Source organism: Polyergus mexicanus, unplaced genomic scaffold (genome assembly GCF_030449975.1).
Source record: "Polyergus mexicanus isolate NDT 795.1 unplaced genomic scaffold, iyPolMexi1.0 SCAF_18, whole genome shotgun sequence".
Taxonomy (NCBI): domain Eukaryota; kingdom Metazoa; phylum Arthropoda; class Insecta; order Hymenoptera; family Formicidae; genus Polyergus; species Polyergus mexicanus.
The window spans coordinates 6,562,877-6,577,620 of NW_027223338.1; the positions used below are offsets into that span (position 1 = coordinate 6,562,877).

General features: G+C 32.4%; 1 protein-coding gene across 14 annotated transcripts in view; it reads left to right on the forward strand.

Annotated features, from left to right (window-relative positions):
* Window positions 1-14,744, forward strand: part of Dap160 (dynamin associated protein 160) — a 25,011-nt gene continuing 10,267 nt past the window's right edge. For 3 of the 14 annotated variants that reach the window (XM_070310701.1, XM_070310694.1, XM_070310705.1), the window contains exons 1-27: window positions 139-959; window positions 1,239-1,392; window positions 1,469-1,617; window positions 1,694-1,840; window positions 2,201-2,296; window positions 3,282-3,350; window positions 3,639-3,791; window positions 3,946-4,119; window positions 4,197-4,542; window positions 4,648-4,861; window positions 4,942-5,093; window positions 5,164-5,286; window positions 5,368-5,506; window positions 5,571-5,885; window positions 5,987-6,367; window positions 6,462-6,622; window positions 6,728-6,929; window positions 7,032-7,319; window positions 7,481-7,573; window positions 7,765-7,860; window positions 8,141-8,278; window positions 8,358-8,484; window positions 8,608-8,772; window positions 13,539-13,660; window positions 14,129-14,235; window positions 14,315-14,387; window positions 14,478-14,684. In XM_070310701.1, the coding sequence (XP_070166802.1) occupies window positions 938-959; window positions 1,239-1,392; window positions 1,469-1,617; window positions 1,694-1,840; window positions 2,201-2,296; window positions 3,282-3,350; window positions 3,639-3,791; window positions 3,946-4,119; window positions 4,197-4,542; window positions 4,648-4,861; window positions 4,942-5,093; window positions 5,164-5,286; window positions 5,368-5,506; window positions 5,571-5,885; window positions 5,987-6,367; window positions 6,462-6,622; window positions 6,728-6,929; window positions 7,032-7,319; window positions 7,481-7,573; window positions 7,765-7,860; window positions 8,141-8,278; window positions 8,358-8,484; window positions 8,608-8,772; window positions 13,539-13,660; window positions 14,129-14,235; window positions 14,315-14,387; window positions 14,478-14,684 (4,413 nt within the window). In that variant the 5' untranslated portion in view covers window positions 139-937. The other 11 variants (XM_070310699.1, XM_070310695.1, XM_070310696.1 and 8 more) reach the window with 11 other exon arrangements.

Sequence of the window (14,744 nt, forward strand, 5' to 3'; positions counted from 1 at the left end):
CATAGAATCAGTCTCGGAGGCGGGATATCGATTCTCGCCGAAGTATTCCGAGAGGTGCCGAGCTCGTGAAAGTGACGTTACACGAGTAAGTGCACGAGCGGTGGTGACGTTGGATGAAACTGATTATGGTCAGTGGTGATTCACTTGTGTCGATTGATTCTGAGGAGACTTGGTTGTGTCTCCGACGTGTTGCGCGTCTCCGTGTTGTAGACTTTAACAATTTTTTTGTCCTATTTTTCTGCTGCGGGTGGGGGAAAAAAAAATTCTCCTTATATCCGCGCTCGGCACGATTGACAGTTGACGTTAACAACGATACATTGTACATACATCCAGGTAGACCGAAGACAATAGGCAAATTATAGACGATACGCGACGATGAACGACGACGGTAGACGAAGAACGGCATGTCGTAGGCCATGATAGACGATACACGATCCGGTGGGCGGCACGATTGATGGTGATTCGCGATTTGTACGATAGGAATATATACGTAGGTCATGAGTCCCATTCGTGATTGATCCAGTAGCTCGTCTCGCGCGAGCACCCGCGTCCTTTCGACGCGAAATTGATCTTTTTAAATATGTAAAGCTACACACACGTTCGAGAAAGATCGTTCGAATTTTTAAATTAATCTTGTTTATTTTACCGTTTATAGAGCGTTAGATCGTTGTTGTTTGAGCCATCGATCGTGGTGAAATCAACGGCGGAGGGGTTGAAATTTATATAATCAACTTTATATATATTTTCCACGATTTCTCTATTAACAGATAAGTAGATCTCATTCTAAAGCCGTCTCGAAGCGAAGATCGATCACCGTGACCTAACCTAATCTAACCTTGAAGGCGTAAACTTACCGCGACTCGACCACCGAACACGAGATTCTAATTGTAACGAATATCGTCTCGAATATCGCACAAGCGGACGCCACTCTCCCAAAATGGTTACTCCTCAAACTCCAGGTGAATTCCATTTTTCTCCCGCTGTCGTATCATTATCGGTACATTGACATTCGTGCATCTGTCATTGTCCGACAGGACTATGTTATCGCTTATGTCATCTATAGTACACATTATCATACTTGATCTCTTCCTCCTCGCAGTTATTTGTTCTTCTTTTGTAACACTAGCAATTATTCTTAGCAGTGAGAAAAAAATAAGCTTACACTGTATTTTCGCAAATAAATGGATGATTTTGTTTCAAATTACTGAGGAAGATAACATCTTAAATGTTATATATAGGTATAGATCCCTGGGTAATTCAGCCTAGAGAAAGAATGAGATATCAAGAACAATTTGACTCCTTGAAACCAATCAATGGAATTGTTACTGGCGAACAAGCAAAAGGATTTCTCCTTAGGTCTCAACTTCCACCTCCTATCCTTGGACAGATATGGTAAAGTTATTATTTAATATAAAGATTGTTTCAAATTATATATAATGCATTTCTTAATCTCTTTTATATATTATAGGGCATTATCGGATACAGATTCAGATGGGAAAATGAATATAAATGAGTTCAGTATTGCGTGCAAGTTGATCAATTTGAAATTACGCGGTTTTGAAATTCCTAATGTACTGCCACCCATTCTCATACAGAGTTTGAAATCTTTTCCAACAGGTAGATGAATATATTTATATGCGTATGAGATTATATCACTAGATTGGTTGTGATTGAGATTAATGAGTGATTTTAGGTGATGCTAACTTGCTTGGACTGACAAATGGTTCAACTGCTCAAAATAATATCGGTTCTCTAGTAAACTTAAGTGGATCTCAACCGATGGCATCTCAAACTATAACAAGCACAGTACCCACAACTGGAAATACACATTCCCTTATAGGTAATACATGATTAAATGTTTTTATATCATTCTTCTATGTCTCTCAGTCGACATTGTTAGATGCTTATGTTTAATATCTTAATGAAATAGCAGAAAAAGATCTTATAAAAGCATCTATAAATACCCAAATATATACATATATACACTTTCTTAAATATATTAGCTTGGTTAATTAGGTTTGGATGATATATCAAACATGGTTATAATATCACTAATATCCAACAAATCTATATTATTACTATCACCTATCATTTCCATAAATTAAATTTAACATATATTACGTGTGCCTCAATATGTGTCATTACTTTATTAACAAAATCAGACATAATTGTGTTACTCATAATGCATCATACTACACAGTATTACAACAAAATAGACAGAATGTGGCCCCAAGTACACATGCCACAACTCATATACTGTCTAAGCCACCCGCCCGACCCGCTCCACCTTCTGTGGGTATGTTAATTGTGCTGAATGTTGTGTTTTTATGGGTCAATTTTTTTTTTTTTTTTCCTTTCCTCTAAACAGCAAGTTTTTATTCAATGATTTAATAAAATGTTTCGAGTTAAATTTCAAATCATTTTAGTTGATGTTTTATTAATAATATATGATATAATAATATAAGATGAACTATCTCTTTAGCTTGTTCTATTATATTTGCTGCACTTTCAATATATCTGTATGGAATGTGTTTTTACAAATATATTGTGTATTTTTATTTAAAGAGGTACAATTTTATGAAATAATTATGATTTCTTTAATGACGTATGTGTATTTGTATATGTGTGCGTGTATGTGTATGAAGCACAGATGTTTCATGAATATGCTTCTCGTTTTGATATAAAAATTTATGTAATGTCCAAAATTTATGTAATACTTCATATCGCAGCAACAATTTCGTCTTTGCACAGAGGCTATGAAAATTTTTATCTTTGTCATATTTACTTTGTGTTACACATGTAGGTATGTGTTGGACTTTGCGATGATAAAATTCTCAACAAATGTATTTGTTAGAAGTATAAAAGAAGAAATTCTTATGCATTAATTATTATATACTTTTAATATTATTTATATTTCGCATGTCTTGATATTTTTCATATAATTGGGAAGATCTTCATATATGCTTGAACATAGAAATAAACATGATTAGATGTGTGTTAACATAATTTGGGATATTATTTATAAATTAGAAAATTTATAACATTTTTTAATCAGAATTTTTATTTGCAAATAAAAATTCTGATTAAAAAATGTTATATACAATATATATATATATATATATATATATATATATATATATATATATATATATACAGACACACATTTTATACAGTTAATATTTATATATCGTTTATATATTTGCAATAATATTTTTGACAAAAGGGAAAGAGAAAGAATATTTCATTAATAATGCCTTTTATACTTTTCGCAGCAAAAAAAGGAGTCACGTCTTCTCTCAGTACCATAATTGGTGGTCCTCCGCAAAGACCTGCACCACCTGCAAGTATTGGTATGTTTAAATAAATACACATGTTACATTACAATCCAATATGTATGAAGAATCTGCATACAAAGTTTTATTATACTGAATTTTATTGCATCGCTTAATGATTAATAATATTATGCTATGAAATAGTATAAAGTACTTACACAATATTTCTGTTTATGCTTATTCAGTTTTTTTTTTCTTTTTTTTGTTGTATAATTTATCAAGCAAATATAAGGAATATAGATTATAGATTTATAACTATGTGATACAATTCAATAATGTAATAATAATTACTCGAAATTATTGTAGGCAGTAACTTTGCGGCCACGACGAGTGGTCCACCACCAAAACCAGCACCTCCATCATTTCCAAATAGTCCTGTAGGAATCTCACCCATGAAAGTTCCACCTTCTGTTGTTGGTACATCGGTAGTTTCTTCAGTCCCACCTGTTTCTGGCATAGGTAAAAAATTAAAATCAACTTTAGGTCAAAATTAAGTACATTTAATAATATTATTTTATTATATATATACATAATCTTTATTATATAATAATGTATTTACAATTGTAGTTTTACAATGTTATATTGGCATATATTTAATTTTTATTAATTATAGATATTCCACCCGTAGCACCAATTGCACCTTTAAACACAAACCCTGTGCCAATGGCAGCCTTTAATATAGCACAGCCATTGCCGACACAGCCATTAGGCATAATTAACACAGGTATGGTTGCTCCTATGACTGGCGTCTCTACTATGGTACCATCCATTGGATCAATAAATACTGGTACATATGCAAAACAATGTCTTATCTCTTGTATTTGCATTTTTTATTATGGTGTTAATTTTTATTTTCATTCATAGGTACTGGAGTTGCTTCATCAATAGTGTTACCATTAGTATCTTCCACAACTGCAAACGGCGCATTAGTCAATGGCGCCATTACGCAAACGCCGGTATCTACAAATACACCCTTGAGTACAACGGCACGTCCACCGAGTATAGATAGAGTGGGTTCTGTGGATTCGCAGCACTCGTTAGTTGGTTCGCCGCAATCTATAGAATGGGCAGTGCCACATCAAACTAAATTAAAATATACTCAATTATTTAATACTTGGGATAGAACGAGATCTGGTTTTCTATCTGGACCTCAAGCAAGGAACATCATGGTGCAGTCGCAATTGCCACAACCAATACTTGCTCGAATATGGTATAATTGCAAAATCTTTTACTGTAAAACAGATGCACACAAAAGAACATTCGATATAAGTAGTAAAACGGGAGTGAAAAGGAGTGTTTAAATGTATGTTGATAGGGCTTTATCTGACATGGATTCGGATGGACGTTTAGGTTGTGAGGAATTTGTACTCGCAATGCATCTTTGCGATATCGCTAAAGCAGGCGAAACGATACCTACAACACTTCCACTGGAACTTATCCCACCCACATTTAGACGACAACGTCAAAGTAGTTTAACGTTATCTCAGAACGCAACGGAAAATATTGATCCATTAGCGGGCATGCCACAGGTATATGGCTAATAATATATGAATATCTTTTTATGCAAAAAGAAAAACGAAAAGGAAAAAAAAGGAATATTATTCTGCAGACTTCATTCGAAGATAAACGTAAAGAAAACTTTGAGAAAGGTCAAGCGGAATTGGAGCGTAGGCGTAAAGCGTTGTTAGAAATTCAGCGTAAGGAACAAGAAGAGCGAGAACGAAAAGAGAGAGAGGAGGCAGAGAAACAGGAAAAAATAAGGCAAGTAGAATCATTTATCAATTAGATGCATATAAATACATATAAAAAAATATTGCGTTTTGTGGTACAGATTAGAGCAGGAAAGACGTAGGCAAGCAGAGATCGAGAAACAGATGCAAAGGCAAAAAGAAATCGAACAGGAGAAAGAGGAGCAACGGAAACGCGCGCAAGAACAGAAAGAGGCGGCACGCAAGTAAATTCATTAACACGTGGTTTTATTAGAAAAATTTATATTCATACAGATTTGAAAGTAGTATTGTTTTTTGACATACAGGGAAATGGAAAGACAACGACAATTGGAATGGGAACGGCAGAAATCGCAAGAATTGCAAGCACAGAGACAAAAAGAGCAAGATGTTCTTCTCAAATTGAAAGCAAAGAATCAGACCTTGACCATTGAACTTGGAACGCTTGTAAGTACATTAGAAATAAAATTAATGAATAATTTCTTTTTTAATATTTTTCTCTGTTTTCCAGAACGATAAAGTGAAAGAATTATCACAAAAAATTTGTGACACTCGGGTAGGAGTCTCAGGCGTCAAGACAACTATCGATGGTATGCGATCAACGAGAGATACGCAATTACAGGAAATGGCCGCCTTAAAGAATAAACTTCGGGAACAAAATCAAAGATTATTAGCGTTGAGTCAGGAGAAAGCGCGTATCGAGGCAAAGAATAAACTCAATGCGGCGCAAGATGCTGCCGGACAAGAGGCTATTAAGATGGCTTTTGACAATAAACAAATTACTCTTAAGCAGATGAAAGATAAAATTGCAGATTTACAACAGCAGGTATGTGTGCCCTTAATGTTCATCGATTATACGTAAATAATTTTTAGCTTTGGACGATATGTATCGATGTTTGATCCCAAAACATATATTTTTTTCAACAGATCGATTCGAAAATGTCCGATATTGAAAATAATAATGCTCAACTTGAAGAAATTAAGACGCAAATGAAAAATCTGATAACGGACTGTAAACAGCTTTACGGTACTTTTGAGGAAAAGAAAAAGAAAGTACTTGAACTACGGGCAAGCGGCGACGGTGGCGTCTCTGCCGCTGACTTTGCCACATCCGCATGGGGCGATAGCGCTTGGAGCAACGCACCTAGTATAGCTAGTGACGCAGCTTGGCCTGTTGACGATACCGCTGTAGCGGCAAACTTGACGAATGAAGCTGATGTCGTGGGTGTTCGCAAATATAGAGCGCTTTATGAATTTGTGGCGCGAAATCAAGACGAAATATCATTTCAACCTGGTGATATTATATCGGTATGTATAATAAATGCATAGGAGTGTCATTGTTGTTAAAAAAAAATTGATCCAATACATATGATATCTAATATGATATCTATATTATACATAGGTACCACCTGTGCAAAACGCCGAACCAGGATGGATGGCAGGAGAAATTCGCGGTCATACCGGTTGGTTTCCCGAATCTTATGTGGAACCAGTGGATACAATTGGCTTGGAAAACGAACGTACCTTCATACAACAAGACAGTGTAGAGAAGAGAACATTAGAGTCAGTTGTATTTTTATTTATATCGGTATTTATAAAATATCATAGATCATATGTTGCTTTGTGTATCTCCCATAGTATCAGGATATTTTTATTTTAATTATACAGGGAAATAGCAGAAGTTCCCGAAAATGTATCCGATGCTGGATCATTAGGAGGAGAAGCTCCGATAGTGGAAGCTATTACACCTACTTTAGGATTAGGTATATCTTGCCATGTAGAAGCTACCACTTTGTTTCCATACCGACCTACTATGGAGCAACATCTTTCTTTCGAAAAAGGGGAGACTATTTATGTTTCTGAACAGCAGGTTAGGTTATTAAATATATATTTATATATAATATTGATTATATAAAAAAAAATATATATATGTATGTTTCACAAAATATGTATTTTCCATTATTTTATATAGGCTGATTGGTGGTATGGTTCAACTAGTAATGGAAATAAGGGTTGGTTCCCCAAATCATACGTAAAAGAAATATTTACAAGCAGCAAAGATATCACGGTTGATGGTCTTAACGAATATTACATTGCACTTTATCGATATGACTCAACCGAAGCCGGCGATCTTAGTTTCAATCAAGGGGAAATTATATTGGTTACTAAAAAGGAAGGAGACTGGTGGACTGGTTGTGTAGGGGATAAAAGCGGAATTTTTCCATCAAATTATGTAGAAAAGTGCGATGCTCCAAATCAGGTATGGCATACAAATCTGATATTTTTTGTAAATATATTCCTCCTGGTTATCTTTTAAATGTAACTTGTTAACTGATTCGATGAAATATAATTATTTTTTTTTATTTGTTACTAATTTATACGATATTGACTTCTAATATGACTTTATGTGGCATTGATCAGGATGCCTCTTTGTCCGCTAACGCTCAGTCCAGTGCAACTGATGCAGAGACAAAAAATACCGAAGTTGTTATCCCAGTAATTGCAGAATCACAAGTGCGTAACTGGTTATTTTAAATTGTTTGTCTCAATTATATCTTATTCTTAACTATATTAATATATATTAGTTTGATTTGATTTTTGTGTAATTTTATTAATTTGTTATTTTTCTACTAATATCTGATAAAATAAAACTGCAGTGACAAAGCTGAATAACATAGAGTGTGTGTGTGTGTGTGTGTATTTAGCAGGTAGAAAAAATGGTAGAACAATTGGAAGATGAAAGAGCAGCTGCTGAAGATAGAGCGGAATTGCCGGACTTCACTGCCATGGCTGCTCAGCAGGTAAAAAAATTATTCGCGTTTTTATTCTCTAATATATTCATACAATTGAAACTTTTTCTAATTAAAAGAGTATAATTGTGCTTATTGCTTCTTTTACGCTACTGATATTCTGATGATACAGTATTATAAGGTATTTGATCGATATTACTATATCATAATATTACAATATGACTGACATTTAATGATTGTAATTCGTGAGGCCGACTTTTTTCTTTATTTCAAATTGCAAAAAGTTTTTATACCAAGAAATTATACTAAAAAAAATTTTTTTTCTCTTTAGAGAGGAAGGAAACCAGAAATTGTCCAAGTTATTGCACCATATCAAGCAACTAGTGCAGAACAATTAAATTTGCAAAGAGGACAATTAATAATGATTCGTAAGAAAACTGACAGCGGATGGTGGGAAGGAGAACTTCAGGTAGAATAACACGCTTTGCTTTCTTATCGCTTAATTTCTTTATTATTGAATAATAACTAGAGCGTACTTGTTTATTTAGGCACGAGGTAAAAAGAGACAAGTTGGTTGGTTCCCAGCAACATATGTTAAACCTTTAACCAGTAGCAGTAATAGAAGTACACCAGTCTCTCATGGATATCAAGATTCTCCAACAGATCCAAATATTGGTGAGTAAATTCTACAATTTAATTACCATAGTTTTCAAGACTATACTTATATGCAATAGTTAGGATAATATATGTCGTTTTTTTCGGACAAAATAGAACTCGTAATATAACTTTTTATTATAGAACGCGTTATGGCCCTTTATCCTTACCAAGCACAAAATGAGGATGAATTAAGCTTTGAGAAAGGCGATGTTATATCAGTACTTGCTAAGGAAGAAACCGCATGGTGGAGAGGCGAATTGAATGGCGTATCTGGTGTCTTCCCAAGTAACTACGTATCACCTATGTGTAAGTATTCCTTCTATACGTGATTGTTAAAGTTTAATTTTTAATTTATTTTGTCTGTTAATATTATAATATTCATAATGTTCAGAACGCAATTATGTGAATTTGTAATAAATTCCTACCATATCGGCTATACGCGTGTAGATACTAGAGAAAGTGTTCGAACAGATAAAATAGAAGACAGAATAGAAATGCGAAACACACTTCTGGCTATGGATAGGCGGACGATCGTTAGGTGTAACAAGTTCCAGTCGAAACGACTATATATCTATATTATCTTTTTCGTATATTATTGTTACCATCTTTATTATCATTATCAACAGCATCACTACCTCCATTATTATCAGTACCATCATTCTCTTCATTATGATTGTTGTCATTGTTGTTGTTATTATTGTTATTATTATTATTATTATTATTATGTTATTATTTTATTAGGTTACACTTCATCTTTGTTTATTCTGGGCTAATCACTTAATGACTTGCAAAATGAGTTAAGATGGAGTTTATTATTGTAATTATTATCATTATTATCAGTACATTATTATTATTATAGGTAAATAGTTTATAAGAAAGAGTGCAGTTGAAAGTATGATGTAGTACATTTTTATTTTCTTATAGATTAATATATACATTATGATATATGTTATGATAATCCCAAGCGATAGCAGCAGCATAAATCCTTTACGATGATGTAGTTCATATAGACCAAGAATATATTTTTTTCTTCAGTTACAAATACCTTTTGTTTAATTATATCACACATTGGAATGGTTTTTTTAGTGTAAGTATTTTATAATTAAAGTAAAATTACTGATATTTTTTTCTGCTATTTTGAAAAATATTTATGTAAAAACAATATGTTTGATTGTCGTCATACAAAGTCTGCTTTGTAATAACTGGTAACATTAATCTCCTTCCTCCATCTAATGTAGATGTATGCATTGTATATAGCTTGGTTACATTTGTATGTCACAAGCATATAGAACTTTCTCACATACTTTTTGCTTATACAGTTTAGAAATAAAAATAATGCAAATTCCAAATATCTTCCTAAGTTTCTACAAACAGTCTGCTTGTCTGCCTTTTGCATGTCTGCTCAATCGTTCGTCCGTCTATTTTTTCGTCAGAGGTAATCGTTTCGTTGATATAACGATCAAGAACAATAACAATTAATAACTAATCGAGATTGATTGTGTTATCCTGATTTTATTATTTATATATGATATAATTGTAAATTATTGTTATAGTTTATAATTAATCATTATGCTTTATATTAATCTTTATATATATATGCTGGAATACAAGTAATAATAATTTTTCTTAAATAGAGTTTTTGTTCTATTTGCAAATTTCTATATATTTTATTATTTCACACATTTTGTTATATACACATTTAATAATTGCAAGAAGTTTTATATGGAAGAAATAGAAATTTTATGCGAAATATTTTGCATAATTCTATGATTTTAAATAATAATTTAAAAATTAGAAGGGATGCTTTAAAGAGACAGCTGCCTCGATTGTTTCTCTTGTTAGTCTTATTATATATGCATCCTATAATCTCCTTTTTATTAATTGTTATCTTTCGCTTTTGCTTAACATGCAGCATAAAGGGTAGCCGAGCAGCAGTACTGGTTAATCAGCATTGCTGGTTAAAATTAAAGCACCTGAAGTAATAAGAAAAATAGCAGTTCCAACATTCAGTACGGTGTGCTACAACAACAGAACTTTCTCAACGTTGGAGACAATGTGCATAAAAAAAAAAACTAAAGTGAAAAGTGTTGGGAAATAGAGGTAGAGAAACGGAGGAGAAAAAGGAGAGAGAGAAAAATGAAAAATGAAGAATTAATATGAGATTAAAGGCAGAGGAAAAACTTGTAGTTGGTTCTTTGTTTCTCTTTCTCTCTCTCTCTCTCTCTCTCTCTCTCTCTCTCTCTCTCTTTATATATATATATATATATATAAATATATCTCCTACTCATTATACATATTATACAAGCCTTTCCCTCTGGTGCGGGGTTGTGCACTTATTCCTTCATTAATGTTATCATTCAAATTGTTATTACAACGATTGAATCGCAACATACTAGCCTTTTAATTGTTTTCAATCTTCAAACGGTTTTCAAATACTATGTTCGTTGTATAGGGACAACGCGCGCATGTTCAAGTCCGATCGTTAAGTCATTTCATTAGTGTTACGCGACCACCTGATATATCTGCACCAACACCAAAGGTCTACCTCAGTTCTCTATCTATGCTGATATATAATTAAGAAATAATAATATTAAATTTGAGCTTGTTCAAACACATTAGAAATATTTAACATTATGTGTCATGGTAAGAATACCATTGTTACTTAATATTTAAGTCATTTGTTAAGTTCATGTTCATGTGCAAATTGATATATATATATTTAGCTCAATTACGTTTCAAAGTTTTATTTAAGAAACTTGGTGTATAAGAACTCTAAATTACAAACATTTTTTGAGTGTAAAAAAGAAAAATACAAGTGTTTTCCGAGTCGCTTCCGAATCGTTTCTTGCCTCTGAACAATTCGGTGGTCGATCAAAATTTATGTGGACAATTTAATTTGATTGTTTTTTGGGAATTAAGGATTATTATTATTATGTTTCTATTATTTCCTTTATTTATAGTGTAATGTTTGCATTAATCATAGTTGTGTAAAATAGAAGTGGCCGTTAAAAAAGCTATGATGATTGCATTATGTTTTATCTTTTATCAATATGGTATTAATGTATGGTGCGTATCGCGGACCGTTACAAATTGCGATTATCTCATGCTGAGGCCTAAATGATATTTAAAAGATGACGATCTCATCGACGATCTCAATTGAGTAGCCAACGATTAGCTGTTGCGATTAAAAGTGGTATAAAAGAAGAAGGAGCTTAGATAAATATCTTATATAATTTTATTCGATGTTTGACATCGTGTTTGATTTGCATTAAATAAAATTAGCGAACATGATATTGTAATACAAATATTTTGTTTTCATTTGTGTATGAATTTCATAAAAAGGGAAATCAGAGTGAAACAAAGTGATGTATGATTTGATTGCTGGCTGTAAATTTATTGATCTGATCGTTCGACTTCTAGTCATTTATTATACGCTAATAATAAATACTTTGTATTACGAATAACGGAAGATAAAGGATGCGCTCCTTCTTCGCAGCCTTTTACGATAGAGCCTAAAATAAAGAACAGTCGTGAACAATAAAGGATCGCCAATAACGAGCTAAAAAAATAGGTCACATGATTTATTAAGTAACATCTATTGTAAATTAGTTTTTTCATTGAATTATATTTTCTTTATTATATGCATTAATCGATTGGCTGTACATTATTTATTTCTTGGATTGTAATCGGCTGTCAGATGGCAATCTTGTTCGTATACAATGTATTGTACAATTATAGCCCATAAACGTACAGCGCTTCGTTGCAAATAATTTATTATGTTAAAGGATATATGAAAATGTTTATTGTTCCCCAAAAAATATCTTTGAAAGAATTGCATTAGAGCCGACACATTTCGACACCGAGTTCAGTATACACGCAGTTATGAAGCTTTGATATACAGCATATATTAAGAATAATTTAACATTCGATGAACGTTCACGAATGTTTGCAAAAGTATGCGTCAGTTTGTAGCTTCTTTAGAGACTTCTCGAACTTCCAGCCGTAAGATCATCTAGAAAAGCAAAAATGGTACCAACAATCGATTCCATATATTGAAGAAAAATCAAGCGCACAACGTATTTATTCATTGCTACGCTACATTTATGCATTCTATATGTAATCTCCTCCATGACAGAAGTGAGTAAATACGTTATATCACAGTGGCAATAATTGTGTGCTTAAAATAATTAGGTATTCCAAGACACCAGTCCCCCTCAGCATAAAGTTATTCTAAGGTGACGGCGGCAGGATGTCTAAAGCAAGTTGTGCAACTGGTTATCCTTAGTCGATGTAGTCGTGTAGTGCGTTGTACTCCTAAGATTGTTACTATTTGCAAGTTGTTTGTTTATTCTAATATCAAGTCTCGTCGAAAATCTCAATTGAGATACGATGTGATTTGGCGCATAATGGAAAATGTTGTAAGAGAGTATGAATAATTCTGTGTGAGACTTATACGAAAAAAAATCCTGTTCACACACTTTATATACATATAGAAATATTATATATTGTGTTTCCATACACACACATATGCATATGTACGCCGATGTTCTTATACGTGTATGTAAACATATCCATATATACATATACGGATACGTTCGCATCTATCACCGCTGATTGAAATAAAATATCTGTCTGTTGTAAAAATTATTCTTGCGTAGACGAATCACATGTTATTCGATATTATCGTTCGTAATAACAATTTTAACTTATTGATATTATTTTTACATGTAATATACTCTCTTTCCTTTTAAAGTTTTTGCAGTATATTGCCCTAACTAAATAATTTACTCATTAGCACGTGGAAAATCGTTCTACTAATAGAAAATGATTTTATTCTATTTATTTTAGAGAAGATTGTACATTATATACAGAAAAAAAATTGAGAGATTTTATTTCATTTATATAACAATTTTTATATTAAGACACATTATATATATATATTTATTGAGCCATTATCTTCGAGAATATAAAGTCACTCTTCTCTACTTTGAAACAAGAATCGAATAAAAAAATTATTAATAACGATTTTACGCGAATAAAACATTTTTTTTTTGTATATATTTTATGCGTAGCAAGTGAATTGACGATCGATACAATGTGTCACAATCCTATGGAAAAAAAACGCCAGGAACATATCAAAGAGCTAATTATAACCGAACACGCTTACATAGAAGACATGAGGCTAGTACATGAGGTATTCTTAAGAGTAATTTTTTTTTTGAATTTAGTTTTTACTCACGTTTTTAATTCACATATATATTTAGTGTAACATGGCATGTGTGTGTAGTTCTTCTTCCTTTCATCTAAAGATTTTTTACATCACTTTTTGGAGTACATTTTTTTTCTTAAATATTGTCTGTTAAAAGAAAGGTTTCTTTTAGCGATTATGCGAATTGTTTTAAATCAAATGTCATTAATCATATATGCGCAATGAAACCTTTTATTATTTAAAGCTTCAACAAAGCTTTAAATAAAAACTTGACATATTCAAAGTATAAATATTGAAAAGTCAAGGGAAAAAAAACGTATGCACGCTGTTACTTTAAATTGATTAGAAAATCAATAAAGATGAAGGGAAATTCAAGATGAATCTGTAAAATGTTATAGCATATATATTTATATATATACGTGCGTGTGTGTATATATAATGTGCACATTTTAGGTGTTTGAGAAACCATTAATCGAAAGTTTAGTCTTGAGCGTCGATGAAATAGAAAAGATATTTATTAATTGGAGAGATATTATTGCATGTAACGATAACTTTTTGAGGTAACTAATTTATCATTAATATATCTAACAAAATATATTTTCTATTGACGAAATGTGATTACGATTAAATTTCTTACAGAACTTTAAGAATAAGAAGGGATAACAGCTATAATGGAATAGTTAGAATGATTGGCGATATATTATGCGAGAATGTAAGTGTGCATTTACGATTTTAATGCGAAAAGAATGATTGTTTCTATTATTGAAATCTGTTTATATACAGTATATGTTATTTCTCACAGATACCTAGGATGTCAGCTTACATAAGATTTTGCAGCTGCCAAATATCCGCCGCGATGTATCTGCAATGTTTGACGGAAACTTCGCCGGAATTCGTTCGGGTCGCGCAAACGTGTCAGCAAGATCCGCGGACAAAGGGGATGCCATTAAGTTCATTTTTAATCAAACCGATGCAAAGAATAACAAAATATCCGCTTATCATTGGCAAGGTATCCTCGCTTTTATCTCTAAATAAAGTAGCTTTTCTATATCATTGTAGCATATCATAT